The sequence below is a fragment of the Cebus imitator genome, unplaced genomic scaffold (assembly GCF_001604975.1).
Source record: "Cebus imitator isolate Cc_AM_T3 unplaced genomic scaffold, Cebus_imitator-1.0 Scaffold703, whole genome shotgun sequence".
In the NCBI taxonomy this organism is placed as follows: Eukaryota; Metazoa; Chordata; class Mammalia; order Primates; family Cebidae; genus Cebus; species Cebus imitator.
In genome coordinates, this window is record NW_016108018.1 from 190,513 (window position 1) to 216,716 (window position 26,204).

Sequence of the window (26,204 nt, forward strand, 5' to 3'; positions counted from 1 at the left end):
GAATGAAGGAATAAATACGATGAGGAACGAGGCCACGTGTAGGTCTCGGTATGACGTGGAGAGAGAATGAATGAACACAATGGGGAACGAGGCCATGTGTGGGTCTGGGTATGACACGTGGAAAGAGAAGGATGAATAGGATGATGAAGAACGAGGCCACGTGTGGGTTTTGTTCAAGCGTGTGTGGAAAGTATTTATTCTACTCTTGCAAATTCTATAAATTCAAAATTATATCAAAATTTAAAAGGTTCAAAAAAATTCTACACAGTCCCAAGCCTGTTTTTGGGGTGTCCTTTGACAGAGGGCCCCTTGACCTTGGGGACCCTGCAGGGGAAGCCACCTGGAACAGCTCAGGCCCTGCCTTCCGGCAGGCTCTACCCCACCCCGTGACCCCGGGTACGAAGAGCCTGGCTGCTTTGGTATAAGATTCGACACAAAATCACCAGCACCAGCCCGAGTAATACGGAGCCTCTGAGAAGCCTGGAGTGCAGGGGGTGGGGAAGGGGTGAGCCCAGGGCCGGGGACCAGAAGAGCAGACAAAACCTGGCCGAGCCTCAACCCAAAAGTGAGGCTTGGGGACACCGGACTCACATTCTTCATTTTGAAAGACTCCTCCTCCAGCTTTTCCACTGCCAGGATGTTCTCGATGGAAATGCTATAGAGAGGCTGGTCCCCTGCAGCAGAGAGGGGCAGTCAGCAGATGCGGTCCCTGCTGTCCTGGCTGGCATCCAGGTGGGGCTGAGGGGGTCTCTGCTGAGGGGGGTCTGTGTCAGGGGTTCTCTGCTGAGGGGCTGTCAAGGCAGTCTTTGTAAGGGTTCTCTGCTGAGGAGCTCTCTGCAGAGGAAGTCTCTGCTAAAGGCATCTCTGCCAAGGGGTCTCTGCTGGGGGTGTCTCTGCCAAGGGGGCATCTCTACTGAGGAAGTCTCTGCCAGGGAGTCCCTGTAGGGTGGGTCTCTGCCAGAGGTGTCTCTGCTGGGGGTCTCAGTCAGGGGGTTCAGCCTGGTCGGGGGGGAAGTCTTAGCCGGTGGTGGGGTCTCTGCCGGGATACCCTGGGCAGGGGGAAGCGCCCTGCACTCCTCAGGCGTGGCGGCTGAGTCACTGACAGGCTGCAGCTATGGGGGCTGAGGAGGCCTGGGACCCCCAGCCCTGCCACGCACACAGGCTGGAACCAATCCCTGCATCCCCACGCTGCCGTGGCCTCAGGTTCTATCCGCAGGACACGTCCCTGTTCTCGTGGGGAGAAGCCATTCCGTATTTCCTAATCTAGATCTGAGCCAGCAGATCCGACAGCGAGGGGCAGGAAGCCATGGGAAGCTCCGTCCACCTCGGGGGCACGGCTCCGTGGCTGTGACAGAGACCGGACGAAGAAGGGACGGTGGACGGGAAAGGGCCTCACTGATGTAGGCTCTGCGTTTACTGGTTCTCTGGGAAAGCTGGTTTCCTGCAGGCTGGGTTTCCTCACCTTTCTGACAGCAGGTCTGAAAGACCCTCCAGGGATCTTTGAAGGGACAGCCAGAAGCAGAGGGCTCTGGGTCTCGACGGCCAGGCTCTGCCTGCAGCACCCGATCCTTCCTCCCCTTGGCTCCCCCCACCCCGAGAAGCAGATGTCAGTCCCAGGGCACACTCCAGCGGGAGCCAGGGAAAGCGGCCTTGCTCCTTACCTTTGCTTTTGTGGTAGGTAAATTCATGGTTGGTCAAGCGAAACCATCTCTTCTTAAAATTTTTCATCCCAAAGCGCTTCCGTCCTTGTGCCCGCTTGATCATGAACCTGTGTGAAGAGCACGGGGCGGGGGCGTCTGGCCTTGGCCTCCTCCCTGCATAGGCGCAAACCACACTCCCACTTTCTGCGTTCCTAGACCTGAGGCAGATGGTGAATTTTCCATATCTTATCCTTTTACTCCAAGTAATGAGATTAAAAAATTGGAAGGCAACGCCTCTCCTTGGAAAAGTTCAGCGCTGACTGCGTTAGCTTTGAGTCACCAAGTGGTGACGGCACCAGGTTCTGGGAGATCTCTATCCTCTCACCTCCCACACCGAACTTTCAACAGCGGTGCTGCCACCAGAAATACCAACTCGATGCTCCCACAGCGGACGTGCAGTCGCCGGCTCAGGGCCAGGGCAGGCAGTGGACGACACTCGCCAACAAAACCCACGCCCATGGTGCAGCAGGAGTCATGCGTGGTGCCTCTGCCAGACCAGACTCGCCTCCCTCAGGGCCAGCCTCAGTGTGGGAAGGCACCGTTGGGCTGTGTCCTCAGGAAATGTGGGAAGCAGCAGACAGGATGGCCACTGAGGACGCAAGGCCTCAGCGAGGAGGACCCCAGGTCTGGGCCCAGACAGGGACCTCGAACGCCCTCCTGGCAGCCCAGGGCCCTCTGAGGCTCAGCCTTCATCGCTGAGTGGGGGTCCCTGACTAGAACCGGCGGCCGAGCTAGAGAACAAAGCGGCCAGGATGACTGGAGGCCAGAGGTGGAGGCGGTGGCCGAGTCACCAAGCTGAGCAACGGAGGGGAGGTTGGGGGAGAGAGATGCAGCTCCACTTAGAAAAGCACGCACAGAGACTGCGGGGAGGTGTGGGGGAGGCGAAACTCCACTTAAAAGAGCACGCCGGGAGACTGCGGGGAGGTGCAGGGGAGGTGCAACTCCCCTTTAAAGAGCACGCAGGGAGAGGTGCCCAGCGACATGCTCTCGGAAGTGGGATGAGGGGCTTTGAGCAACGACACAGCCAGATGCGGCCAGAGACCTGTGGACGCCCACAGGAGAATGTAGAAGCCCCGGGAGACACCAGACAGCACGGTTCACAACCAGTGGATGCAGAAGGCCGCGAGCTCCAGGGAGTCGCAGGCAGGAAGTCAGCCCAGGAGGCTGCTGAGGACCAGCGGGACAGGCAGGGTGGGGCTGCCTGGTGGATAGGGGTGGGGTGGGACCGGGAGCTCCATGGGGAGCTTGGCCCCTCGAGGGCAGGAGGACGCCCCCGAGAAGACTCTGGACCACATAGCAGTTGGATTTGAGGAGTAGTCTTGTTATAAATGTGTTTGGCTTTAGGATTTTTTTAAGAGCCCCAGCTTTCTGAGGGCCTTCGGTGGATGAGGCTGCATGTGAATTTCATGTATGAAGCAGGGTTTCTAGGTCACGGCAGTGCTGAGCGGAGAAGGCAGTGGCCCCTCACTGCACGGCCCTGGTCAGGGTACCTGGCTCTCAAGGAGTCGGTTTTCTAACTGGGACCATCACGTGTGGAGGCGGGAGCCGCGGCTGAGCCAGAAGCCTCGGGCTGAAAGCAGCTCAGCCCAGGCAGACACAGCTGACTCAGCTCAGCAAACATACCCTGCACTGTGGAGGCCCTGGTCCTGTGTCCCAGTGGGTGAGGGCACACAAAACCGAGAGATGGCAGAGGCTGGGAGTGTCTCAGTGTGGAGGGAGCCCTCAGGAAACACGGTCTTCACCACCTCCACACCTGGAGGAACACACAAGACATGCTTGCCACCACCGGCTGAGACGGCAGAACCAAGGTGCCGGGGTGGCCCTGTGCGTGCACACTAAGGACGGCTCTGGGTCTGGGGACGTGATGGAGCTGAGGTGCTGGAGGAGAGGCTGATTAGGGGCGGGAAACCCAGGGTCCTGGTGGACCAAAAGCTTGGCATGAGCTGCATGTAGCACAGCCACTGGAAGGACCTGGTGGAGTCTCAGCTGTGTCTGGGGCCTCCGGGAAGCACCTGTCCTTGAACCTCTGGCATCTATAGCAGCTTCTCAGCGTCAGGCACCCAAGCCCTGGTGTCCTGCATTGCTTTAGGGATTACAGGATGAGTATTTGTTGCTTTGAATGTTGTAACTTATGTAACGTGTGTATTACTAATGTTATTGTTTAATATATGACTAAGTTAAAAGGAAAACAGCAATGTGGGTATTGCTGCTGTTAGGGTGTGGTCCAGCAGTGACCCACGGATGGTCCAGGTTTGAGCAGAGACCGCTCTAATGGAGTATCCACAGAAATAGACAAATGGGACTTAATTAAACTAAACAGCTTCTGCACAGCAAAATAAATAACCAGCAGAGCAAACAGCAACTCACAGAAAGGGAGGATATTTGCAAATCACGGATCCAACAAGGGACTAATAGCCACAGTTTAGAAGGAACTCAACAAAAAAAATTTTTAAATAACCCATTTAAAAGTGGCCAAAGGACAGGAATAGACATTTTTCAAAAGAAAACAAACGTCCAACAAGCATATAACATAAAGCCCAGACTGGCTCATCACCTGAGCAGAGAACCAGAGCTGCCTGTGACTCTGGCTTGCTCCAGGTGGAACGGAGCTGCCTGTGACCCTGGTTCACGCCCAACATAGAGCCCAGCCTGGCTCATCACCTGAGGAATGAGAACCAGAGCCGCCTGTGACCCCAGCTCACGCCAGGCAAAATGGAGCTGCCTGCAACCTTGGCTCACACCAGGCCCAACAGAGCCGCCTGTGACCCCAGCTCACACCAGGCAGAACAACTGCGATTAAACAAACGTGGAAGAAGAACAGGCGCTGTCAGGGACGTGGAGGATATGAGCGCTTGCACGCTGGTGAGGAATGGAAATTAGCGCAGTGCTCAAGGAACACGCACGGAGATTTCTCAAGGAGCTAAAAGCAGAGCTGCCGTTCAATCCAGCAATCCCACACAGGGCCCCCACCCAAAGGAAGAGCACTTGTACCAAAAAGACACCTGCATGCGTACGTTTACCACTGAACTACTCACAACAGCAAAGACTCGGAATCTACGCACGTGTCTACCAACGGACGACTGCGTAGAGAAAGTGGGGCATAAATACACCACGACACACTCCACTGTCAAGAGGAATGCAATCTTGGCTTTCCAGCAACATGGACGGAGGTAGAGGTTGTTACCTTAAGGGAGACGACTCAGAAATGAAAAGCCAAACTTCCTGGGTGTCTGGCATTGCTTTAGGGATTTAGCTTCTCATTGGTATGTGGGAGCTAAACACGGAGTTGGGGAGCTCTGGACATGGAGTGTTTGGAATCACAGATGCTGAAGCCTTGGAAAGGTGGGAGGCAGCAGCAGGAGAGGGAGGAGAAACCACTCTGTCAGCACAAAGCGGCCGCTCAGGGGACGACTACACTGGCAGCCCTGGCTCTGGCACTGTGCAACACACCCATGCACTGAAGCTGCATCTTTGCCCCTGATGTTTACGCAAACACGTGACAAACAGGAACATGGGCCGTGCCCAGCAGAGTGCAGCCCCAACTGGCAGGGGAAGCTGGGCCACAGGACCGGGTTGGTGGAATCGGGCAGATGTGTCAGTATTTACACAAGGAAGGGTGGTGGCCTCTGATGCTCCAGGGGCCACCGGGTGGAGGCCAAGGAAGGACGGGCCTGTGCCGTGGACATGAGCAGCCGTGGAGCACAAACACTTGCCTCCAAGGGCACCAAGAAGGCGGCGGACAGGTCCCAGGCCATCCCCTCTGACCTTGGTTTCCTGACCAAAGAGCCCTCAGGAGCCCTGAGGGAAGCCAGCCCCAGGTGCGGGTGTGGACGAGGCTGCCAGTGGTGCAGATATCTTGATGGCTGGTGACTCAGCTGACTCCTCTCGCCACCCTCCACTGACCGGCTGGGCACAGGCAGAGGCCAGGTCCCGGGTACCTCCCGGTGAGTCCCAGAGGACACACAGGAGGCCGTGCTGCTGCCAGGGGCCAAAGCCCCAGCCCCAGGCTGCCTCCCAGCGAGGGAGGAGGCTGCCCCGACCCGGGGAATCTTCCAGAATGTGCTTGGTGCCCTGGGGAATGAGGGCCCCTATCCATTTCTCCCCTCCTGCCCTGCCAGATGCCACCTTACCCTTCTTTAAGCAGGATGGGCTGCTCAACACTCTTGGGGTCTCTTCTCCCCGAGGACGAAATCAGATCCAAGAACTAGAGTGGGAAGAAATGGGGTCACTGGGAGGGAGCCACATGCCAGATGAGCGCGCTCTCCTGGAACAATGGCATCAGCGGCCGGGGCCTCCTTTCAGATACAGGCGGAGACAGAATGCGGAGAAGTGAGTCCTTCCCTGAGGGCAGTGGGGCCTCTGCTCCCCACTGTGCCGCCCTAGCTCGGCTCTGCCCGGGAGGTCTCAGGTGAGAGACAGCAGGTGGTAAGGCCGGCTCAGGCAAAACGCCTGGAGATCAACCTGCATCTGTAGAGGCCACCCAGGGGCGATGCTCATGGGGGAATCCAGGGCTTGAGCAGCGAGGAGGCTCAGGCCCACCTGGATCCCACCAGCTTCCTGGGGGACGCCTCCCCTCTGGCCACCGTCCTGGCCTCCCTGGCAGGGGCTTGCACTCCACACAGCTCTGCCGCCCCATGACTTCTTTGGACCCTGTCTGTCCCTGACAGCTCTGAGCTCATCATGTCCCTTCCATGCCGTTTTCATTGAGAGACGCTGAGATCACCTCTGGACAGCAGGAGGAGCAGAGCCCTGGGGTCTGGGTGTTCTCCCATGCATGGCGTTCCTGACAGTGGGTGTGGGCCCCAGGACTGCAGCCGGGAATCAGCTCGGCCGTCACACACCCCAAGGTGGGACACACCCTCAGCTGGGGGCTCAGACATAGAGCAGGACAGGTGAGGGCCCCACGTTGGTCCCAGAGGCGGTCAGGCCACAGAGTTTATAGACTGCGAGAGAAGGCGGCATCCCAGGCTAGGGGTGGGGCTGTTTGGGCAGCACTGCGAATGGATCGAATGCCCTGACAGTTTAAACCATCAAAGGCCAAGTCTGTGTCACATGGGCTTTATCTAAATTGTGACAGAGCAGCTTTGTCTCCTGGGCACAGCACGGGCTGCGGAGGGAGTCAATACTTACGTTTTTCACTGCATCAGCGTATTTCTGCTCATTGAAGAATTCATAAAACGTAGCCATGTAGGACTCCTTAAAACTCGCCTAAAATGAAACGGAGATCACTTGAAGACAGCCTCAAGCACCTCGGCTCACGGCCCAGATCCGAAAAATCTAGAGGCAAGAATTATTCAAGCCTAAATGAGGATAAACACTCGAAGACCCAGGCGTTTGCAGGGCAGCCTGGAGGACGAATAGCAGAAATTGCTCAGGCACGAACCAAGACCATCAGACCCGTGCATGCCCATGTTGCCTCCAGAGCCCTTTGGCATCAGTGACTCCATCCCAGCCCCGGCGTCCCTCACACCTGCGTCCCAGGCTCAGGAAGAGCTATGCTGGGGGCAGATGAGGCTGCCTGGGAAGCTGTAGCCACGGGCCAGGGTCCCAAAGCCACCATATCCAACTCTCATTGAGGCAGAAGGGCCACTCCGAAGTGGGAAGAGGGGGCAGGGAGCTCTGTCATGTGGGGAAGGGAGGCACCCCAGGGATTCTGGCGGGCAACTTCATAGGCACCATTCTTGAGGCTCAACCCCCAGTTCCTGTCGCTTCCACACTGAGGCCACTGCACGGTTCCCTGGCTGTGAAATGAGGTGGGTTTGGGGCAGACCTCGGAGGAGGCACAGGTGCCTGTTATGGAGTTTCCAGCCCCCAGCTCGAGGCCTGGATGGTGAAAAGCAGTCAGCGCACCTCAGCCTGCCTGTGGGCATGGCATGTCTTCATTCCCTGGGACTCAGAGAAACCCGTCTTCCCTGAGGGGGCTGCTCCTTCAGTGGGGGCCCTGCTCCCCAAAGCCCTCACTTCTACCCAGGTCCCACCAAGAACAGGGAACCAGGAGGCCAGGGATGTCTGTGCACCACGGTCCAGCCCTCTCCAGCTGGAGCCCTGAGGGCACCTGAAGGCCTCATCCTGCCCTGGCTGGGCTCCCGCAGAGACAGCCTCAGCCCCCACCGTGAGTACTGCTCCCAGGACCCTGCAACTGTTAGCCTTTGATCTCCCCAAACTAGAGTCACACACAGGTGTTCTTAGGGGAAAACAGGGCAGACGCTTGAGGGACCCCAGCCCAGCGGCACTGCATCTGGTCTGAGGGGACAGGGTGGGAGACAGCAGTTCATATCCACAGGGCGAGAGGGGCTGGGGAGGAGGTGCCGCATGGGGAGGGGCGCTGAGTGGGTAGGAGGGCGCCGCGTGGGGAAGGGTACTGGGTGGGGAGGGGTCACCGTGTGAGGAGGCGGGTGTGTGTGGGGAGGAGGGGGCTGCGTGGAGAAGGGGCACCGCGTGGGGAGGAGGGTGTGCATGAAGAGATGGCTGTGTGAGGAGGAGGGGCCTCGTTGGTAGGAGAATGCTGAGTGGGGAGGAGGGGGCCACAGGGGAGGAGGGCACCTCATGGGGAGGAGGGCCCCACGTGGGGAAGAGATGGCTGTGTGGGGAGGAGGCTGTGCATGAGCGAGGAGGAGGGGGCCACAGGAGAGGAGGGGGCCACAGTGGGAGGAGGGGGCCGCTTGGGGAAGAGAGTGGGGGTGGTGGGAGGAGGCGGCCATGTTGGGAGGAAGTGGCTGCTGCATTGGGAGGAGGTGATCGTGTGTGGAGGGTGCGCGGGAGGCCCTAGGTCAGGCCACCTGCCCGGCCTGCTCGGCTGCTCCCACACCTGACAGGTCAGATGCGCCCACTGCCCCTGCCACAGGACCAGCAACAAGCCACAGGCTCCCGGAAAAGACAAGGCGTTTACTTCAGAAGGGGAGAAGTGGCTGGGACCAGGGCGCTCGGGTCCTGGGCGTCAGGAGGGGATGCGGTGCCGGCTTTTACTGTTGATTTACCTTACAACTCTCTCTAATGTGGGAAGTTTTTCATACCTATTTTCTGAAAAAAGAAAAGAATCAGTTATCCTTAGAAACTGAAGGAGAGACTCACAGACTTGGACTTGGACAGGCTGCCGAGGGTCTGCACGGTCTTGGAGATGAGCGTCAGCGTCCTGGACGTCTGGGGGTCCTGGGGAGGTGGGGAGGAGAAAGGTCTGTGCCAGCTTCACAGAAATGCTGCAACTGCCCCAGAATCACCAAGGATGAGATGCAGACGTCACCCCAGAGCCGCTGTGGTTGGTGAGTGAGCTGTGGAGCAAGAGCGGACACAGGACGGGAGGGGTGGTGCCCACAGTCCCAGGAGCTGCTGAGAACATCCCACAGGCAATGTCGGAGGGCACCACGGGGACCCACCCTCACGGCCCAGCGTGCAGGGTGCATCTCACAGCAGAAGGCATTGGGGTCACCGCTCTGGGGCGCTGAGCCTCTTGGCCGTGCCTGGGGCTCATCTCAGCCTTCACGGGGTTTGAAGGCCAACGTAGAAGTGCCGGGGCCATGTGCAGTGGCTCACGCCTGTAACCCCAGCACTTCAGGAGGCCGAGGCAGGTGGATCACCTGAGGTCAGGAGTTCATAATCAGCCTGGCCAACATAGTGAAACCCCATCTCTACTAAAAATACAAAAAATTAGCCAGGCATGCTAGCACACACCTGTAATCCCAGCTACTTGGGAGGCTGAGGCAGAAGAATTGCTTAAACCCAGGAAGTGAAGATTGTAGCAAGCCGAGATCACACCACTGCACTCCAGCCTGGGTGACAGAGTGAGACTCCATCTCAAGAAAAAAAAAAGTGGCACGTAATGGGCCTTCCCTCACGTCCCTCACCCTGGCCAGCTCCTTCCAGCTCTGCCACACCTGCTCATGCAACACGATCACCCCAGATCCCGCACCGAGAGCCACAGCCCCAGAAACCACATAGGGGCCTGGTGCAAGCTGGTGCTGAACAGAGTTCTGTTGACTCAATACGTGGGTGACACGTCAACCAGTCCATCATCAATACTCCATATGTGATAGGTAGGGGAGGGAGAGCACGGCGGTGACCAGCAGCAAAAACCCTGGCCCCACCGTCCACTGCTTTGTGAAGGTGTCTCCATTCTCCCGGAACGTACAACAGCTGAAACAGAAAGGTCAGTGAACAACCCGCAATGAGGAAGTTCTGGGACCTGGAGCGTCCACACACGCTCTGCATGCACTCCCCACACGCCCCACACTCCACACGCATTCCACACGCACCCCACATGCACCTCACACCCCACACGCACCTCACACTCCACATGCAGCCCACACTCCACACCCACTCCACATACTCCAGACTCCACACGCATCACACACGCACCCCACACTCCACACGCACCCCACACGCACCCCGCACGCACACCACAGTCCACAGGCACCCCACACTCCACAGGCACCCCACACTCCACACGCACCCCACGCTCCACACGCACCCCACGCTCCACAGGCACCCCGCACTCCACAGGCACCCCACAGTCCACAGGCACCCCAAACTCCACAGGCACCCCGCACTCCACAGGCACCCCGCACTCCACAGGCACCCCACAGTCCACAGGCACCCCAAACTCCACAGGCACCCCGCACTCCACACGCACCCCGCACTCCACACGCATCCTGCATTCCCCACGCACTCCATATTCCCCACGCACTCCACACCTGCTCCCCACGCACTCCACATTCCACACAGTCCACATGCACCCCACACTCCACAGGCACCCCACAGTCCACACGCACCCCACACTCCACAGGCACCCCGCACTCCACATGCACCCTGCACTCCACAGGCACCCCACAGTACACACGCACCCCACACTCCACAGGCATCCCGCACTCCACAGGCACCCCGCACTCCACAGGCACCCCACATTCCCCATGCACTCCATATTCCCCACGCACTCCACACCTGCTCCCCACACACTCCACATTCCACACACTCCACACAGTCAGCCCCCGCAGCCACACACATGCCCTGACCCTGGCCAGCGTCCCAGGACAGCTCAGGAGGCCGAGGTTCCTGGCCGGTCACTCACCGTGTGGTGCGGCGTGAGCTGGAAGAGGTTGGGGGAGAGAATGGCTGGTGCAAAGAACCTCAGGAAGATGAAGCTGCTCACTGCGGTGTACCTGACGTCCGGGTCATCTGCGGGAGACAGAGGTGGGTTGCCCTTTCCCGGGGGCACAGTGGCCTCATGGGGTATCACGCCCCAGCCCCCGGAGGGTCCACAGGGAAGTCCAGCCCGTCCTGCATCTCTGTCCACCATGTCTGCCTCGCTCCTTCTTTCTCAGTCTCTCCGTCTATCTCTCTCACTCTGTATCTCCGTCACTGTCACTCTGACTCTGTCTCTCCATCTGTCTCTCACTCTGTCTTTCACTCTGTCTCTCTCTCTCTGTCTCTCACTCTGTCTCTGTCTCTCCATCTGTCTCTCTCTCTCTCTGTTTCTATCTCTCCCCACCTCAAATCACCACAACACTGCGCAGCCCCTTTGGTGCCTGGCCTGTCACAGACTCATTCTGCAGTGGTCTCTGCTCATCTGAGCGAGAGGATGTGTTTATCTCTTTACTTCCTCCTTGTTCAAAGTGGGCCTGGGACTGGGATGTGCTTGGGAACAGCCTCCCCGGGACCCCTGTGCCCCTTGTCATGTGCTGCTTGACGTCCTGGGAACCAGCAGCGGGGACAGCATTTGTCTGAGGGGATGCAGAAGTGTGGATGGCTTTGCAGGGCCATGGCCCCCTGGGGTATTTGCAGCTGTCTCGAGGTCACAGGACACACTGGGACCCAGGCTCGGGATCCATAAGGGAGGGAGGAGCTGGTGGCAAGGCCCTCGCTGAGCCTCTCAGCAGCGCCAGAGCCCAGGTCCCGGCCGGGTCGCGGTACCTCCTGAGCATTGTGGGAGACGGGGTTGCAGACACCCAGCTCCTCCCTATGGGTCAGCAAGGTTGGGAAGTGGGGTTTGGGTGCCCGATGCTCAGGTCCCTGGGGGATCCCTGGCTTGGGGGTTCCAGGAAGGCGCAGCTCCTCCAGGGGTCTTGTCTCAAAGACGTGGGCAGACAGAGGCCTTGACAGCACTCTGGGCCCTGCCAGGGTCAGCCACCAAAATAAATTGCTGGGAAAACCGGGGTGGGGGACCATACCAGGAAAATTCACTTCCCACCCGACCAGGGTCAGCCAGAAAAATAAACCACTGGGAAGGCCAGGTGTGAGGGGGTGCCATACCAGGAAAATTCACCTCCCACCCCGACTAAGCCCAGCCAGCCCTGCCTGAGACTACTGTGAACTCCAGGGCTGGGGGCCCTAGAGACCCCTGCAGTCGTGAACTGGGGAGCACTGGCCCGGACACAAAACCCCAGGAAAATCCAGCGTCTGAACTGGGATTCACGATCCTGGGGCTCTAGTCTGGTGGGGGTTCAGCCTGGGTGGGGGTCAGCGTGCACGGGCCATGGCCGTTTCTCAGCAGTGGGGGTGGGGGTGTTCAGCCTGGGTGGGGGTCAGCCTGCACGGGCCGCAGTCATTTCTCAGTGGCATGAGCATGTTGGGGGCCTCACCCTGGAAGCGCTTGGCCGCCGCCTCCCGGAGCGAGAAGAAGATGTCACACATGACGGTTGGGCAGCTCACCCCAGACTCGGTGATGGCATGGAAGACGCGGTCCACGTACTGCCGTAGGTTCTCCTGCGAGAGGATGTGGCACTGGGACCCACTCCTGAGGCTGCTCGCGGGCACGTTTGGTACCAGGGCACACCCAGGGAGGGGTGAGTCGGGAGGGACTGAGGGCGGGTGCAGGGCAGCCATAGCAGCGAGACGCGTGTGAACAGCCACCCCTCAAAATACGTGCTGGGAGCCGCGGTGATTCATCTGTGAAATTCACCATGCCCTCTTCAGGGCCCCACGCTGGCTCCCCTCTCTGCCCTGACTTTGAGCGGGGAATGGAAGGAACTCACTAGAATTTGCCTCCCCAAGTAAGAACTCTGTCCTTCCATTTACATAAGAGATGCCCCAACACCACGCTCCGCATGACGTGTGATGTGAAGAGACTCACATGCTGGGAAAGTTCAACATCAGGGAGTTTTGCTGTTTTAAAACGCAAGACACAGCTGCGGGGACAGCATGGGGAGGCCCTCCTGTCCCAGGAACAGGGAGGGGGAGAAGCCATCACACCAGGGGAGGCAGGGCTGGCAGGACCCCCCCAGGGGAAGCAGAGCTGGTTGGGACCCCTCAGAGGAGGCAGAGCTGGGCACAGAGGCCAGATCCCCAGGGGAGGCAGAGCTGGCCAGACCCCCAGGGGGAGTAGAGCTGGCTGGGACCCCCCAGGGGAGGCAGAGCCCTGTGCGCAGGCTGGACCCCCAGGGGAGGCAGAGCTGGGGGCGCAGGCTGGGCCAAAGGTGGCGGCCGAGGCCTCCCAGCAGTGCAGCTGGTGTACTGCAGCGGGGGAAGCAGGTATCCTCATGTCCCATCCTGCTCCCACCCCACTGGGGTCACAGGTGAGACGGAGCTTCCCAGCAGCCCCCGGCTGAAAAACCCCCAGCAGGTGACTGGCTTTGGTTGTGTTTGTTCATGAACGAAACCTACCATGTTGTTTTCGAGGTTTTCTCCGTCTTTCAACTTCACAGGGTCAATTTCACAGGGTTTGTGGCTCTGGCATATCTGGGGAGAGGTTTAAGATGGGGCTCTGTGAGTGGGTTTTGGGGGCACAGGCAGGGAGAAAGGAGGGGGTCTCGGGCACGGCTGAGACGTAGACTCCGAGCCTCGTTCACAAACTGCCGCAACAGCTCCCTGAGCCCGGCCATCGGCACAGAGGGGCATGGTGAGGCCGGCCAGAAGGCAGGGCCACGGTGGGGTGGTATCAGCCCCGAGCCTCGGCTGCAAGGGGGCCACCATGGGCGTGTGTCAGGGCACATGTCACCGGCTGCCAAGGGGCGAGCGAAAGGTCAGGCACAAATGCCGGGCACGGGGCCAATCCATGCCGTGATCAGATGCACCAGGTTTTCTCAGAAAGGGATGTGCACCCCAGACTTTGATCATATTTTTACTTCAAAATGCTGCCAGGATTTCGAGAACAGAGCAAACGAGGATACTGTTAAATTTTTGCACATTGGCAAAGAGCCTGTTTACAAAGCCATTCATGAACAGGGGGCACAGACCGGCAGGCATCAGAGGGTCGGGTGAGGGCTGGGTGCTCAGCTCAAACGTGCCACGCGGCCAGGCCTGGACACAAGGGACCCCAGGGCATGTGGAGAAAGAGGGTCTCCCTGGGAAGAATCAGGTTTTTCTTGCATGTAGGTGTTTTAATTTGGGAGAATTTGGAAGGTTCTTGAGCACACAGGGAACATCCCCTAGTTAAAGCGAAAGAAACAGCAGCCTTGCAGCAAGCCCGGAGGGGCGGACACTCAAGCCTGACTGTTGCCCGGCTGGATCCCTGCATGCTGCTCTCCGTCTGAGGGAGGCCCTCCCCACGCCCTGCGATGCTGAGGACTCTGGGCCCTGCGCTCACCTCCTCAATGGCAGGCTTCAGGGTGACGTGCAGGTAATGCATCCCTGCCAGCTTCATGGTCTCATCAATGCACTTGGACGCCAGTGAGTTCCCTCGGAAGATGGTGTTGGGGTCCCTGGGAAATGGCGGTGGGGACAGCGTTTGTCTCCCAGGACGCGGAAGCGCGGTCAGAACAGAGCCTTGCCCCAGCACCCGCCTGCACACGCCCATCAGTCGGCTTCCTGACGTTTTACCAGGAGCACGGCCAGGCCAGGTGCTCAAGACCTGACCACGGAACAGTCCTATGTCAACAGGGCCAGAGGGAACTGCCTGGTTGTGCGCGTGACCGCCAGCTGACAGGGAGCTGGCTGGCCTTCGCCCTCCCGCCCTCTGCGGTCTGTGCCTGCACAGAGAATTGTGCACTAGACCTTGGCAGCATCTGAGGCCAGCGGAGAAGTAAACCCCCTGCTAGCTACAGTGGCTGCAGATGCAGCCGGAAGTTTCTAGAACAGGGCGGCGGGAAGCGTCACTCAGCAGGTCCTGAGGGAAGGGGTGCCCTATTTTCGTGGGCTCCCAAAGTGCTCCTGGGAGAGGACCTGAGCCGTCCTGGAGCCCTGGGAGCCGTCGCCCTTCCCCACCCACACACTCTCCCAGGGATTTCCAAGGCAAATGGGGCTTTAAAAAAATCAACGGGGTCTGTGAAAGCAAGCCTGAATCAACAGGATTTCTGGGGCAGCCTGGGGCCCTCGACTTTCCTAAAGCCCTGCACCAGGATGTGGTTCTGGGCAACAACCTCGCCATCCCCCCCAGCAGGTCCCAGTGGCTCTCCCAGGGCAGGGTGGGATGGGCGGAGCAGGCACTCACTGTGTCCGCGTCACCTCCCCGCTGGCGATGGCACTGATGAAGGGCACCACCCTGCCATAGTGCAGGAAGAGTCGCACCAGCGGGACCGCTGCCTCCTGCTTCTCCCGGCAAACCTCACCCAGGATGTGGGCCGCGGACGCTGACACAGGCTGCATGGAGGGGCAGGGTCAGTGCTGTGGCCCGGGGTGTGGGACTCCAGAGGCCTGTTCTCACCCTGGCTGGGGTCTCACTTCCAGACACATTAGACATGCCTCTTTGCCGAGACAGAAACACACGCATTTCACAAAAGCATCAAAACTTCCCATTTGCCGCTGCTTGGCCGGGCCCTTGGAGGGACGTCTGCACCTCCTCCCAGCAATCCCCAAATGCAGCCGGTTCTAGGGCCCCTGAGGCAACAGAGAGACCCTGATGGCAGGGTCCCCCTCAGATGACGTGGGGAGTCCTCAGCCCCACCAGGCTCCTACAGCTCTAGCTACAGAGGGACCGGTGCCCCCAGCAAAGGGGTCCAGGCATCCAGGTGAGAAACAGGCCGGACTGGGAGGTGTGGGAAAGGCCCCCTTGGGTGGAGGTGCCCTCTGGGGTGGGGCCCGGGTATGGGGTGGGGCCCAGGCAAGTGGTACCTCCCACCCACACCCATAGGCCATGGTGTGGACAAGTACCTCCACATCCGCAGACTTCAAAAGCAGGTCCCGCAGAGGCCTGTAATAGTCAGAAGAAAACACGTGGTCTTCCGTGTAGACCACATTCAGCCGCAGGGAGCCCAGGTCGTCTGGCTTTAGGCTCTTGCTGCCGTTGTCCCGGGGCTGGAGGAAGTACCTGGGCGGGAGGGACACGCGGTGTGAGGTTGCAGTCACCAAGGAGCAGCTCTTGGGGCAGCCCAGCTGCCTGCTTCAAGCCGCCCGGACAGGAGGGTGACCCTGCAGGACCCCAGAGTGCAGCCCCCGGGAAGTCCCCACAGAAGACCCCCAGAAGGGCTGGTCACCAAGGATCCCCAGGAGGCCAGTGTTGGAGCCAAAGACCTAGGAGTCAAGTGGGGGAAACGGGGCAGGGGCAGGGTGGGGGATGTGACGCGGAGGGAACGGGCATCTGGGAACCACTGCAGGAGCATCAGTAATCACTGTGAACACCCACACCAACAGTGGCAGCAGCAGGTGGACATGGAAATTATTTCAACCGAAGTGTGCAGTGGCTTCTGGTGTCATGGGGTGGGACCTTGGCTGGTGAGCCCAGCAGGCCAACTGGGCACGTGATCACTGTGGGGACTTTCCTCCCGGCCACTCTTCCGTCTTTGGCTCTAGCCCATGTGTTTACCCAGGACCCCTCTCTGCTCTGACCTGGGGGCCAGGCAGTCTAAGCTCTCAGGTGGGTAGAGGCTGTGTCTAAGGCATTAGCCCTGGCTCTCTGGGGTCTTTCGTGGCAGCCTTGGCTACCAGGGCCAGGGGTCTGCTCAGCATTGGAAAGAGCCTAACTCAGCTTAGGCTTTCACAGAGTGAAGATGGATGGAAAGCTGGCCTTACACGCAGGGCAGAGAGACACATGAGGCGTGAGGCCCCAGCACACGATCACACCTGGGAGTGCATGCCTCCCGTGACTCCAGGCCTCCCAGGTGCCATGTGTCACTAATGGACACACGTGAACTTGAGGTAAAATGAAACAATGGCCTGATCCTTCCCACAAAACACCAAACACCTGGAGAAAACAGGAAAGAAAGGCAGGAAGCAGCAGCACACGTTGTGCTCTGGGGTGAGTTCTGAGGCCGAGCCAACCCCTGAGGTCTAGAGGTGCAGAGTAGAGTGAAGAACCCTGCAAAGCACCCTCAGGAGGAGGTGCTGCTGGGAGCCACAGTAAGAGTGGGAGTGCAGCCGCAAGGCAGGACCTGCCGTGAGTGTGTCCTGGGCCCCTGCACTGGCGGCTGAGGCCCTCCCACAAGCCGTTCATGGCTTAGGATCTCCACTTTCACCTGGGGTCAGACCTCACGAGCTGCTCATGGCTTAGGGCCCCACTTTCACCTGGAATCAGACCCCACGAGCTGCTGGTGGCTTAGGGCCCCACTTTCACCCGGGTCAGACCCCATGAGCTGCTGGCGGCTCAGGGCTGCTTCCGCCCACGTTTCCTGTCTTGTTTTGAGGTGCCAGCATCGTGAGTCTCTTCTCAGTGTGATCCCTGTCGCCTCTCCTCGCCTGCAGTTTCTCCTCTGCTGTGGAGCAGAAACTCATCAAGCTAGAGCTTGTCAGAGCTACATGCAAAGTAAGAGCAGGTGGCTGCCGGGCACAGTCAAGGACCAGCATGCGCAACCTCTGGGCCTTTCCGCTCAGAAAGGTGTTTCTGTGGCTCTCAGAGACGCAGAAGTCTGCAGGTACAAGGTCACTTTACCACGCCTCGTAGGAGGTGGACTGCCTCAGGACTTTCAGCGGGATCCTTAGTTCTCCCAGGAATTCGTCTCCAAACTTCAGGTTACTGGCATTCCAGAGGTCGACTCTGAAAAACGGCATTGGTACAGCTCTAGCCGATGATGAGCAGCCCGGGTGGAGCAGAGACTACCAGCCATGCTCTGTCCCCCAAGGAGCAGGGTGGAGCCAGCTGCACCTCTCCAGAGTCTCCATCGAGGCTCAGCCCACGGAGCACGTCTAAAACACGCCAGCCCACGGAGCACGTCTAAAACACGCCAGCCCACGGAGCACATCTAAAACACGCCAGCCCACGGAGCACGTCTAAAACACGCCAGCCCACGGAGCACGTCTAAAACATGCCAGCCCACGGAGCACATCTAAAACATGCCAGCGCATGGAGCATGTTTAAAACATGACAGCTAGGCCAGGTGTGATGGCTCACGCCTGCGGTCCAGCACTTTGGGAGGCCAGGGCGGGGAGATCACAAGGTCAGGGGATGAAGACCATCCTGGCTAACATAGTGAAACCCCATCTCTACTAAAAATACAAAAAATTAGCCCGGCATGGTGGTACATGCCTGTAATCCCAGCTACTTGGGACACTGAGGCAGGAGAATCGCTTGAACCCGGGAGGCAGAGGTTGCAGTGAGCCGAAATTACACCACTGCACTCCAGCCTGGGTGACAGAGCGAGACTCCATCTCAGAAAACAAATAAAACAAAAACCAGAAAAAAACCACACCATCCCACAGAGCATTTAAAACACATCGGCCCATGGAGCACGTTTAAAACATGCCAGACCAGCCTGTGGCTTTGGAATAAAGAGTGTCTCCCAGGGGTGAATGGGCAGGAAGAGGAAGGCGGAAGGCCGTGGGCCTGAACGCAGGCCCAGGCTGTTAGATCGGAGGAAGTTACATGACCCCAGCCTCTACGCCAGGAAGGAGCTGGGCATCCCTGCATTGCCCAGGAACTACGTGGCTGCTGCCGCTCTTGGCTCCGGCACCATTTGTTCCCTTTGCCCACAACAGACCCAGCACAAGCAGCCTGTGCATGGCAGGCAAGCAAGACCGCCAGGGCCCTGTGGCGTGTGCCTCTAGTGCCACCCCAGCATGTGGCCTGGCAGCCTCCATCTGCAGGGCTCAGCACAGGGAATGATGGAGAAATTGGGTGTAGAGAGGGCGGTGCCCATGGAGGACGGGCTGCCCAACTCCACAGCCAGGGACTCTCTGCTTTCAACGTGAAAACATGCCTTGAAACAAAACCCGGTGATTGTGAAGCCCCTGGCCCTGAATGTAGAATCCTGTCTCCACTGACTGCTCATGACCTGAGACATGAAATGGATTCAGGGGCTGTGCACACCACAGCAGGGAGAACTGTGGCTGGGCCACCTGTGGCCATGAACCACAGCACAGTCCCCGAATCTCGAGGACCAGCCCAGGACCAGCACTGTGGAGCCTCTGCTAACATCTAACAGGGCAGCGGCTCCCACTAACTCTGTCCCAGTGCAGGATGGTGTGTGTCCACTCAGACCTGGGGCCGTGAAATTCTACTGGACAGAGACACACAGCATCCGCAGCTGTAATAAGTCTACAGGGCTGATACCCCAGTCCCTCGTGGCCAGGACTCACCCACGAGCCTGAAACCCCACAGTCACGTGTGGCCGGCCCCACCCACATGACTGAAACCCCACAGTCATGTGCAGTCGGCCCCACCCGTGGGGTTGAAACCCCACAGGCCTAACCGCACTGTGGCCATCAGGGGCATCCCCCAGGGGGAGAAGATTCCAGAATGGTCATTCTGTTTCCCTTGCAAATTCTGCGGGGCAACAGCACCACAGAGGCCCTGCCCGTCTGACAGGAGCAGTCTCAACTGGGGCTGGGGAAGGCTGGCAGGTCACACAGGAGCCCACAGCGTGTTACTTTCAGAAGGAACACGAGGGAACCCCCGATCTGCCCATGGACACTTTAGAAACATTCTGAGTGGCGAGGCAGGCGCATTTGCCTTTAATAAGAGAAATATTGAAAACATGTTTTGGATGCTTTTAAAAAATTTAATGACTAGGACTTCGTTCCTGAATTCAAAGCTTGGTGTGAATAGAAAACAGCGATGGTTCTTCTTTCTTTTCTGTGAGTCCCTGGGGAGGCAGGTCCAGCAGGGCTCCCTCGGACGCCCGGCCCAGGGTCTCGGGGCCCCTGGCTCGGTACCGTGAAGCCTCGGACGCCCGGCCTAGGGTCTCGGGGCCCCTGGCTTGGTACCGTGAAGCCTCGGACGCCCGGCCCAGGGTCTCGGGGCCCCTGGCTCGGTACCGTGAAGCACTAGAAACTAAGGTTTAGGCCAAAACATTAAAAAATGGAGCTCAAACCCTGAGAATCGGTGGAGAGGACCCTCCCTTACGACTTAAAGCAAGAAGGGAGAGAAGCAAACAGGGGGCACACGGGACCTCAGAGCATCCAAGACTTGATGCGGGGCTGGGACACCAGGGCAGCTGCCATATTCCCAATGGACGCTCTCATTCCACAGGACCCTGACCCACGGGAGGCGGATCTGACCCACCACGTCTGGGACATTCCTATAGTTCAGGACCTGACCCCACGGGAGGTGGATCTGACCCACCACCTCGGGGACATTCCTATAGTTCAGGACCTGACCCACGGGAGACGGATCTGACCCACCACGTCTGGGAAATTCCTACAGTTCAGGACCTGACCCAAGGGAGGTGGATCTGACTGTCCACGTCAGGGACATTCCTACAGTTCAGGACCTGACCCACGGAAGGCAGATCTGACCCACCACCTTGTGGACATTCCTACAGCTCAGGACCTGACCCACGGGAGGCAGATCTGACCCACCACCTCGGGGACATTCCTATAGTTCGGGACCTGACCCACAGGAGGCAGATCTGACCCACCACGTCCGGGAAATTCCTACAGTTCAGGACCTGACCCCACGGGAGGCAGATCTGACTGTCCATGTCAGGGACATTCCTACAGTTCACGACCTGACCCACCACCTCAGGGATATTCCTACAGTTCAGGGCCTGACCCACGGGAGGCAGATCTGACCCACCACGTCCGGGAAATTCCTACAGTTCAGGACCTGACCCCACGGGAGGCAGATCTGACTGTCCATGTTAGGGACATTCCTACAGTTCAGGACCTGACCCACCACCTCAGGGATATTCCTACAGTTCAGGACCTGACCCACGGAAGGCAGATCTGACCCACCACCTTGTGGACATTCCTACAGCTCAGGACCTGACCCACAGGAGGCAGATCTGACCCACCACCTCGGGTACATTCCTATAGTTCAGGACCTTACCCACGGGAGGCGGATCTGACCCACCACCTCGAGGACATTCCTACAGTTCAGGACCTGACCCACGGGAGGTGGATCTGACTGTCCAAGTCAGGGACATTCCTACAGTTCAGGATCTGACCCACGGGAGGCGGATGTGACCCACTACCTTGGGGACATTCCTACAGTTCAGGACCTGACCCACAGGAGGCGGATCTGACCCACCACATCAGGGACATTCCAACCCTGTCCCATGGGAGAACCTATAGTTCTCAACCACAGCACCAGGCCTCCTGACAGCCACAGGGCCTGAGCCACACACTGGCTTCAAGTGTCCCATTACCCTGAGCTTCTGGAGTCAGGGTCCCTCGGGAGTGGTGCCAGCCCCTGGGAGGCAGTGTGACCAGGAAGTGATGGCCAGCACATTCTCCGAAACGACCTAAAGAATGCAGGTGCATCGCAGGCTCAGGGGCATTGTGGGCTCAGGGACAACCCAGGCTCGGGAACATCCCAGGCTTGGGGGCATCCCAGGCTCGGGGACATCCCAGGCTTGGGGGCATCCCAGGCTCAGGGGCCTCCCAGGATTGGGGGCATCCCAGGCTCAGGTGCATCTCAGGCTTGGACATCCCAGGTTCAAGGTCTCAGGGTCAGCTGTTGTCAGGAGGGAGCCATTTCCTTACTTCTCTCTGTCTAACACATAAAGATTTGGGGGCTTCAGGGGAGGCTCATCTGCTTCTTCATAGGGGCTGGAGGCATTTGCTGATACTGAGGGAACAGAAGCTGCGTTCCAAAAGAAACAGGAGTCCAGCTTGTTTTTATTGGGAGGCGGGAACCCAGCAGGGTTCAGGAAGGGCACATTCTGGGGCCCGCCTTCCCTAGGACTCTGAATCAGCCATATTGTGGAGCGCTCTAAATCCTGGGCCTGCGATCACGTCCTGACCTGCGTGAACTCACAGGTGAGTCCCCCGTTTCCCGTGGGAGGCACTGAGGAGCCAGGAAAGGGAAGTGCAGTAGGGGGCTCCATAGGCAAAGGCTGAAGACACAGGTTCTATGACTACATGCAGTAAACGTGAACCCTGGACCCCAGCATTTCACTTGGTACAGGGTTTTCCCAGAGGCCGCCCACCGAGAGCCTCAGCAGTGGGTCCCACTCTGTGAGGGCCTGGCACTGTGCCAGCATGCCAGGCCCTGCGACCTCTGAGGACCGCACCCACGGAGGGCAGAGAGCTTAGAACGAAATCCTAAGAACGACTCCAGCCCCTGCCGGTCCAGGTGGACAAAGCCTTGTGGGCCCATGGGATGTGGACCTTTGGCCTTGCCTCTTAGCAGGTATTGCAAGCTGAGTCATAACTCCAGGTTTGCCCACCTGGTGTCTGCCTGCTCTTGTTTCAGCCACAAGTTCTAACATCCTGTTGTGAAAATTACCAAGAAAACGGAAATTCATTTCTATCTATGCCCCTATATTTAGAAACAAAACACAAAAGAGCCGAGGAGCTTGTGTGAAACCTGCCAAGAGGGGAATGCAGAGCCAGGTTTTCTCACTCACCTGATTTCAAGCTTGTCCACATCTTCCTCCTCGAAGTCAAAGTGGGACTTCTTGCTGTAGCTACAGGGTCGGGTCACCTGGAGCCAGAGAGAGAGAAAGTGCTGAGACTGCGCTTCGCCCTGCAGGGGTCTCCACGCGGACGCAAGCCCCCAGCCGCCTAACCTCTGCGCTCACCCACGTGCCACTCAAGGCGCACAACCGGGAAGGCACCAGGCGTGATTCAGGATTCAGGCCTGGCTTCCTGAGTGCCAGCATCTCCCATTCACAGTGCCCCTAGGGAGGACCTGCCCAAAGCTGTTCACAGCCACGGCCAGACCCTCCAAGCAGCTGCTGATGGGTGCTGGGCTCTGGGAACCTAAGAGCCCCTTGCTAGCACCTGCTCTGGGCTCTCTACCCTCCGCCGTGGAGACAAAGCCAGAGCTGCACTTCCACGGCCCTACCTCCAGGTTCCATTTTCCAACAGGAAGTGAAAAGCGTGAGGCCTGCAGTGCCTGAACCCAGCCAGCCCCCACCAGACCCCAGCACTCTGGAAAGGCGAAGATGCTGCTGCCTTCCTCCTGGCGCCTCAGCACCGTGGGTCCCTCAGAACAGAAAGGGAGTGGAGATGTGAAGGGTTGGGGCTCCAAGACACCTCGCCAGCCAGCAGGGCCCGTGCAGCCGAGCAGGAGGCCTACTCACAGGCTGGCACCACCTCGAGTTCCGATTTAAACACCATCAGCCACGCACCAGGCCACCCGTGTTTACGAGGAGGGCTCTCTCCTGCCCGGCCTCCCTCCCTACTCTGCCTTCTCCAGGGCTCAGCGGGGATGTGGGCTCAGGAGCTCTCAGCTCAAAGTTCTGATGCAAGGTTTCACAGCAACATCATGTTGCTAAGACTGCCTAAGCTCTGAGCTTATACTTCCTGATTGGTGATCTCAGGTGAAGACCATGGAGAGACAGTGCTCTGCTTTGCTTGAGGGCTCCAGATGCCTCCTCCTTCCTGACCTATACACTTCTGTCCTCAAATTTGCTTTCCCCCACTTCCCGATCTCATAAAGGTGGAGGTGATGCCTCCTCCCCAAGCAGGAAGCTGCCACCTGGAACTTGGTCCGTGCTACAGGCCTCCTGCCCCTCCAACAGGCCCACCCTGCCTCTCTTGCTCCAGCAAAACCATCTTCTCCGCCTATCAGTGAGGGCTTCCGTCTGACGGAAAACAGATCCCACCTCCAAAGCCCTCCTCACGACGGCCCTGAAAGCCTGGCCCCAGCTTCGGTCACCAAGTTCCCACCTCTGCCTTTGGGGCCCATTGGAGCCCCTTTCTCCTATGGACCCCCAGAGCTGCATGCTTGTGAGTCCCAGTCAGCCTTCATGGCTCCAGGGAGCCTGCCCGACCCTGCAGGCCTGACTGGCCACGCTCCTGCCACAGAGGCCTCATCCATCCTCACCGGCCCTTGCACAGGAACGTCTGCGGATGAGAAAAGCATCTGCCTAACGGCCCTGCACACAGTGGCCCCCAAACCATGCGGCCACACGTAGGTCCCTACTCCACAAGGAACAGCCCTGCACATAGCCATCCCAAAACCATGCCGGCCACACGGCAGGTCCCCACTCCACGTAAGGTTCCGCTGTCCGGAAACCATGCGGCCACACGTAGGTCCCCTACTCCACAAGGAACAGCCCTGCACATAGCTGTCCCAAAACCATGCCGGCCACACGGCAGGTCCCCACTCTACAAGGTGGGGCCGTCCCAAAACCATGCTGGCCACACAGCAGGTCCCCGTTCCACGTGAGGTTCCGCTGTCCGGAAACCATGCCAGCCATTACAGGTCCCCACTCCACGAGGTACGGCCATCCCCAAAAAATGCCAGCCACATGCAGGTCCCCACTCCGTGAATGTGGCCATCCCAAAACCACACGCAGGTCCCCACTCTACAAGGTAGGGCCATCCCAAAACCACGCCGGTCACACGTAGATCCCCACTCCACGAGGTGGGGCCGTTCTAAAACCACACCGGACACACGCAGGTTCCCACTCCACGAGGTAGGGCCATTCTAAAACCACGCCAGCCATATGCAGGTCCCCACTCCATGCATGTGGCCATCCCAAGCACACGCAGGTCCGCACTCTACAAGGTGGGGCCGTCCCAAAACCACGACGGTCACACGTAGATCCCCACTCCACGAGGTGGGGCCGTTCTAAAACCACGCCGGACACATGCAGGTCCCCACTCCATGAATGTGGCCATCCCAAGCACACGCAGGTCCCCACTCCACGAGGTGGGGCTGTCCCAAAACCACGCCGGTCACACGCAGGTCCCCACTCCACGAGGTGGGGCTGTCCTAAAACCGCGTGGTGGGTCCTGCTCCACCAGGGATAGCTCTTGTACCCTCCTTTTCACAGATTTTGGTGCTTCACGTTCTCAGAGGCTCTCTGGGTCCGAATCCTTTACCCCCTTTGCTTTGAAAACTTGCCTATTTCCACTGGAACAAGCCTTCTGCCTACCCAGGGACACTCGGGCAGAGCAGGCAAAAACACAACAAAAAACCCCAAAGTCCTGGTAATTTGGAAAGCATTAATTTGTCATCTTTTAACTCAAATCTGGGCCAGTTTGGGAGACAAGGAAAGGCTTTCTCTCTCGGGAGGGGAGGGAAAGTCCTGGGGGCCATGGGTCCAGTCCCCAGGGCCGGCCCACTGGGCTCCCTCCTCTCCGGAAGGAACTTCCAGAGGAAAGAGACTGAGATGGTTCTGATCCAGACTTTTTGCCAATGTGTCACAGGCACAGAGTGTCCACTTGACATTCACCCCCTAAGACACCAACCTCAAAATAAAACACTTCATCGAACTGGGGGTTGTTGGTCTTCCTCTTCACTTTTGTCTTCTTTGCTTCCGATCTGTTATCGAGAGAGAAGGGACTGGGATTAAAGCAACGCTGCTGATTCCAAGTCTCTCGGCTGTAAAACTGAGCTCTCAAATGCACAAGTCACTTATTGCCTTTATTTATTTTATAAATATTTCTGTTTGTCTCCAGCTCCAGATGGTATGCAAATGAGGAACACTGACTGCGCCAAAAATACCCAGCGTGATGAGAACGACGGGTTCGTTTTCTACAAAGCAACTTTAGAGCAATAAAGAAAACAAAGGAAGTAAAAATCACATCTTCTATCTCAAAGTGCATCCTCCTGCCTCCTCCCAAATGAGGCAGTGGCCTCGTGATGTCAGAGCCAGCCCCCAGCCTCCCCAGGACCAGGACAGAAACCCTGAGGTGTGAGGCAACTTGCCTAAAGGGCCCCGCCAGCGTCACGGTGGCGTAAGGGTCACACTGCCCGTTCACGATGGGGAGGCCCTGGCACTCGACGATGCTGCGGAAAGAAGCAGAGGCAGGTCAGGAGGGGCACGGATGTCCCGGGCAAACGGTGAGACAGCTCCGGGTCGGACAAGAGGCTGAGTTCAAGCCATGAGATGTGGTTTCCTCACTGGAAGGCAGGGAGGGCCACGCCAGCCACTCTGCCTCAGTGTGACATTGAATGATGCTGACCATTTCCAAAACCCCAAAACACCACCTCTAAGGTGACCACGTGCTTTAGCGAGGACTCCGAGAGTGTGTGACAGGATGTCTAAAACAGAGTCATAGAGGTCCTAGGGGGCCAGGACCTCTAAAACAGCATCATCTGGGAGCCAGGACCTCTAAAACAGCGTCATCCTGGGGGACTGGGACCTCTAAAGGCGTCATCCTGGGAGCCAGGACCTTTAAAACAGCGTAATCCTGGGGGGCCGGGACCTCTAAAACAGCGTCATCCTGGGGGACCGGGACCTCTAAAACAGCGTCATCCTAGGAGCCGGGACCTCTAAAACAGCGTCATCCTGGGAGCCCGGGACCTCTAAAACAGCATCATCCTGGGGGACCGGGACCTCTAAAAACAGCGTCATCCTGGGGGACCAG

General features: G+C 58.5%; 1 protein-coding gene across 3 annotated transcripts in view; it reads right to left on the bottom strand.

The window, feature by feature from the left end:
• RASA3 (RAS p21 protein activator 3) overlaps nucleotides 1-26,204 on the bottom strand; it is a 133,413-nt gene that overhangs the window by 17,072 nt on the left and 90,137 nt on the right. For all 3 annotated transcript variants that reach the window (XM_017518757.2, XM_037735004.1, XM_017518756.2), the window contains 15 exons: nucleotides 25,543-25,623; nucleotides 25,083-25,155; nucleotides 22,286-22,362; nucleotides 17,431-17,535; nucleotides 15,717-15,873; nucleotides 15,058-15,206; nucleotides 14,215-14,329; nucleotides 13,293-13,367; nucleotides 12,272-12,395; nucleotides 10,762-10,868; nucleotides 8,772-8,849; nucleotides 6,831-6,908; nucleotides 5,831-5,904; nucleotides 1,662-1,768; nucleotides 592-674 (listed from right to left, as the gene is read on the bottom strand). In XM_017518757.2, the coding sequence (XP_017374246.1) occupies nucleotides 592-674; nucleotides 1,662-1,768; nucleotides 5,831-5,904; nucleotides 6,831-6,908; nucleotides 8,772-8,849; nucleotides 10,762-10,868; nucleotides 12,272-12,395; nucleotides 13,293-13,367; nucleotides 14,215-14,329; nucleotides 15,058-15,206; nucleotides 15,717-15,873; nucleotides 17,431-17,535; nucleotides 22,286-22,362; nucleotides 25,083-25,155; nucleotides 25,543-25,623 (1,483 nt within the window). The remainder of the gene's footprint in view (nucleotides 1-591; nucleotides 675-1,661; nucleotides 1,769-5,830; nucleotides 5,905-6,830; nucleotides 6,909-8,771; nucleotides 8,850-10,761; nucleotides 10,869-12,271; nucleotides 12,396-13,292; nucleotides 13,368-14,214; nucleotides 14,330-15,057; nucleotides 15,207-15,716; nucleotides 15,874-17,430; nucleotides 17,536-22,285; nucleotides 22,363-25,082; nucleotides 25,156-25,542; nucleotides 25,624-26,204) is intronic.